The sequence below is a fragment of the Penaeus vannamei genome, chromosome 22 (genome assembly GCF_042767895.1).
Source record: "Penaeus vannamei isolate JL-2024 chromosome 22, ASM4276789v1, whole genome shotgun sequence".
Taxonomy (NCBI): Eukaryota; Metazoa; Arthropoda; class Malacostraca; order Decapoda; family Penaeidae; genus Penaeus; species Penaeus vannamei.
The window spans coordinates 31,321,702-31,326,701 of NC_091570.1; the positions used below are offsets into that span (position 1 = coordinate 31,321,702).

The 5,000-nt window shown below is 41.3% G+C and overlaps 1 protein-coding gene across 1 annotated transcript in view; it reads right to left on the reverse strand.

Annotated features, from left to right (window-relative positions):
- The window catches only part of LOC113808085 (fibroin heavy chain-like), a 16,014-nt gene that overhangs the window by 4,478 nt on the left and 6,536 nt on the right, over nt 1–5,000 (reverse strand). Inside the window, exons 7-10 of the mRNA XM_070137100.1 lie at nt 1,616–1,803; nt 978–1,197; nt 677–791; nt 303–442 (exon numbers count right to left, since the gene is read on the reverse strand). Coding sequence (XP_069993201.1) covers nt 303–442; nt 677–791; nt 978–1,197; nt 1,616–1,803 — 663 coding nt within the window. The remainder of the gene's footprint in view (nt 1–302; nt 443–676; nt 792–977; nt 1,198–1,615; nt 1,804–5,000) is intronic.

Sequence of the window (5,000 nt, forward strand, 5' to 3'; positions counted from 1 at the left end):
AATGACTTTGAACAGTAACTCTGCCCAGTATCCAGTCCATGCAAGTGTTGAAAAGAGTTGGCACAAGGACACAGCCTTGCCACACTCCTGAACGAACAGGAAAAAAGCTTGACAGGCCCCTACCACACTTTACAGCACTTTTAGTACCAGTATACAGTCTTGCTATAAGTCTAATAACCGAGTTCTGCACACATGAGACCGGTGCAATTCCCGATCCCCTGCCAGACAAGCCGCACAACAAGCATCTGTGGCTTCCAGTGTCTCCTGCGAGATGGAATTCTGTATTGCTCTCTGGTGTACACCAATCGTATCTTGAGCTGCATCAAGCATTTCATGCTTAAAGGTATCCCACAGGAGAACAAGGTCCATCAGACTGTCGAGCATTGTGAAACGACCGGAGATTCCCTCAGGAAAACCACGGGCACACTCCCCCTCCCTCAGCCTGTCCAAATGAAACACCCTAGGGTGATCATTTGACCGCTGGGGAGTTTTGAAGTGGACCTGGAGGGTAGCCACAACCAATCTATGGTCAGTACCACAGAACTCAGCACTCCTGTACACCCTCCAATTCTGGAGGATCCTCCAATGAGTGCTAACGAGTATGTGGTCAATCTCCTTGGCTGCATTACCCACACCGCTGTACCATGTCCAACGATGTGGGTCTGGGTGATGGTACCAGGAGCCAGGAATCCTCAATTTCTGGGACCTAGCAAAGTCCCGGAAAAGGAGCCTATTCTTACTACTGGCATCAGCTCCTGAGCCATGGGGAACAACAGACATCTCATAGCCAGCTTGATCACAACCAGATACCACATTGAAGTCACCCAGAACAATGCAAATATCTCGCTGGGGACATCTGTCTGCAAGTTTGGCATAGAACATCTCTTTCATGTCAAGTTTACAAACATCGGTAGGAGCGTACACAGCAATAAGAGACATGAAGCCAAAAGATAGCTTCAGTCTCAATACCATTATACGCTCATCAACAAGAGTAACCTCAACTACCGAGGGCTGGAGTCTGCTGGAGATGGCAATGGCTACTCCCTGGAGGTGATGACCGTCGCTGTGGCCCGACCAGTAATGGGTGTAGCCACTTAGACTGATCATGCCACTGCCAGGTCTCCTCACCTCTGAGAGCGCAGCCACCTCAACTCTCAGCCTCCCCTGTTCCCTCGACAGCAGAAGTAACCGATCATCCTAACGCAAAGAATAGACGTTCCAAGCCCCAACCCTGACTTCTCCCCTGCAATTCAGCCTCGGGCTGTTACTACGGGTGAATGCCAACTCTACCACCCCCGCCGACGCTGCCCCACATAAAAGGGGGTGGCGGGCTGCGGGTCTCATCATCCACCTATAGGGTTCCCGAGGGCTTTCTCCCACAAGCTTCACTCTGGGCTGGTGGTTGCCAGAGTGCAGGCGAGAAGAGCAGTTCCTGTTCCCAGCCTGTGCTCCAGCAGTTAACCCCCCAGCAGGGCCCACAGTCTGCCTCACTTGCTGGGTGGGAGGGACTTTTCCCCTCCTCCCAACCTTTCCCTTTACGATGATCACTGCCGATTGGTTATATCTGGGGGGAGGAGGAATGGCAAGGCCCACCTCCCCCGAGCCTCCCATTAACCCCAGGGGGCCTTGGGGGCAGAAGTTGGTACAGGGCCAGGGCGTGTCCACAGGCCGATGGGCCATGATCCTGAACCTCTGGGGCCTCCTGCTGCTCCAAGATCCCCCACAGTTTAGCCTGGGACTGCAAGGTACCCAATTTCCATGGGAGGCCACTAGGAGGCACTGCAGGAGTCGATGAAGGAGAGGCTGTGCATTGGCACGGGGAGGCTTATGCAGCGCTGCTCCCTTTTTCGCACTAGGCTAGTCAGCGGTGGCAGCTGCAAGCGAGGAGGCATGCAAGCACTTAACACTAACTAGACTACCACACCATCGCTTCACATCACCCTATGCGTGGAGCACCCACCTACACACACACACACACACACACACACACACACACACACACACACACACACACACACACACATATATATATATATATATATATATATATATATATATATATATATATATATACACACACACACACACACACACACACACACACACACACACACACACACATATATATATATATATATATATATATATATATATATATATATATATATATATATATATATATAAAATATATATATATGCCTATAAAAGTAATAAAGATGTTAGCTATAATAGTAATAACAATGAAGATGATGTCAGTATAGCAATGACATAAATGGAAATGATAATGATATTTGTCACAACGCTTATAACAATATTCATGTAATAAGAACGAAAATTTAAATGTTAAAGATATTGGAACAGTAACCGTAAGTAACCGTTGTTAACTTTATAATGGTTATAATAATAATGATAATACTGATGGTTATAATGATGATAACAATAATAACACTAATAATGATACTACTAATAATTGTAATGGTAATAATAAGAAAAATGCAAGAACGATAATAATGATTAAACTTGTATTAATAACAATAATGATAACAATAATAATAGCAATAACAGATACCAATAAGAATAGTAATAGTACTACTACTGACACTAATAATGATCATGACGATAATATTGATATTTATAATAAGTATAACAATGAAAAATATTTACGTTACAGTAATAGTAACATTAGTGGTAAAAAAATATTTATGGAATAATAACGCCTCCAGAACCAACGCCAAAGTACAGTAGCAATAAGATTTATATCATGACCACAGAAACAATAACAATTATACACACACACACACACACACACACACACACGCACACACACACACACACACACACACACACACACACGCACACACACACACACACACACACACACACACACACACACACACACACATATATATATATATATATATATATATATATATATATATATATATATATATATATATAGTATATATACATATATACATATACCCAATATCAATAGTAGCACTTGTAATCATCATGAACAGTGAAGGTAAATGCTACTTACTATAAGATGAAAAAAAAAGTTGAAGCCATCTTTAAAAGTGTAAATAGTGTGATTTGCGACTACTGACATGTTGCTTATCGTTGTTACGCGTTTCATTATCAATTTTAGAAAACAATAAAAGAAACAATAATCAAAGTATACTCTCTGTTGTTATTATATTTAACATGGATTTCGGAAAAAAAAAATTGTTTGAAGCTAATCATTAATATATAAGCTGTCATCCCCTTTTTCTCCAAACCCCGGACGTCCCGGGTTACAGCCCGGACGCAAACTCTTCGCGTCCGGGTTTTGATGCCGGACGCGTCGAGCTCATGACGTCATCATTTGTGGAGGCGGAGCCCATCCCTTGGTCAAGAACAAGCTCGGTCCCCTTGCTTCTGCGCATCCGTGACAGTGTTTCTTCCCAGGGCCCTTCACTGAGCGTTAGGTCAGATGCAAGTTAGAATAAATTATTTTCAATTAAGACAGGGAAAAAATCGCTAAACAGGCAACAGTCACCGGTGATTAATGTACCCTTACAACTTTCATATCTCTATGCAATAGTACTTCAAGGAAAAAACAATTCACAAGCTCAAACAAAAAACAAACACCATGTAAATTTGCACCATTTCCGGTCGTAAACACTTTGTCCCGAAAAGAATCCGTTGGCTTCAGCTTCGTGTATATAAAGCTTACTACTTTCATAAAAAGCAAAAAAGTTTTATATGTTGTATATACTTGTATATACCTTATATAAAGTGAAACTCAAGGGAATTATATTTTTAGATTATCCGTGAATACAATTTTGACTATAGGTCTTTAGAAATCGAGTATTTATCATATGATTGCTTTCGGACACCAATCGAAATCGCTAATACCGCGGGAGCAGCAAGGTGCGATGAAGGCATATTTCTTATTATTAAGAGTCAAAATGCCTTATATGTAATCACTTGATATATTTGAGTGACTGTAATACTCTTGCCACATTTTCATTGTAACTGTCATCAAATGAATGCAGGTAAGGGAAAGTGAAAATATGCGGAGAATAAATATAAAGAAATATTAACGACTGAATAGAGAGAGAGTAGAGAGAGAGAGAGAGAGAGAGAGAGAGAGAGAGAGAGAGAGAGAGAGAGAGAGAGAGAGAGAGAGAGAGAGAGAGAGAGAGACAAACAGACAGACAGACAGACAGATAGAGATAGAGAGACAGAGACAGAGAGAGAGACACACAGAGAGACAGAGAGACACACACAGAGACAGAGAAAGATAGAAAGAGAGAGAGAGAGAGAGACAGAGACAGCGATTGAGAGACACAGAGAGAGAGACACACACACACAGAGAAAGAGACAGAGAGAGAGAGAATCAAATTCAAAACACTTACTTCCATTATTTGTATTGGTTCTTCTTTGTTCATATGCAGGGCAGTGTACAGTAATACAAAATAACTGAAGATATTATGAAGTTCATTCGTAGGGGAATTATAAAATAAGATCATATAAATTGGCTACATCATTAGAAATAAAGGTACGTGGTTTGGCTTTTCATTTAATTATTAGATGTCATTGACAATTCAAAAATAGCTCCTTCAATTTCCTTTTGAAAGTAATTAGATTGTAGATGTTTCTAATATTTTGTGTTAGGTTTATCCAGATACTGGGTCCTCGGACCTGTTTCTTTATGTGCAGAGAGTTAATATGTCTGGCTTTAATGCCTATTTTGTTACCAATTATTTGCAGGTGGATAAACCAATGACATTCACCCTATTTGAATTTATGAATGGATATGTCTATGCCATACTGACATTTTGCTTAAACGTTTAACCAGTTTCGTGTAGGGGTTATATAGTCATATTAATTTCCGAGAGAGAGAGAGAGAGAGAGAGAGAGAGAGAGAGAGAGAGAGAGAGAGAGAGAGAGAGAGAGAGAAAGAGAGAGAGAGAGAGAGAGAATGAAAGAAAGGGAAATGGAGACAGAGGGGGGTT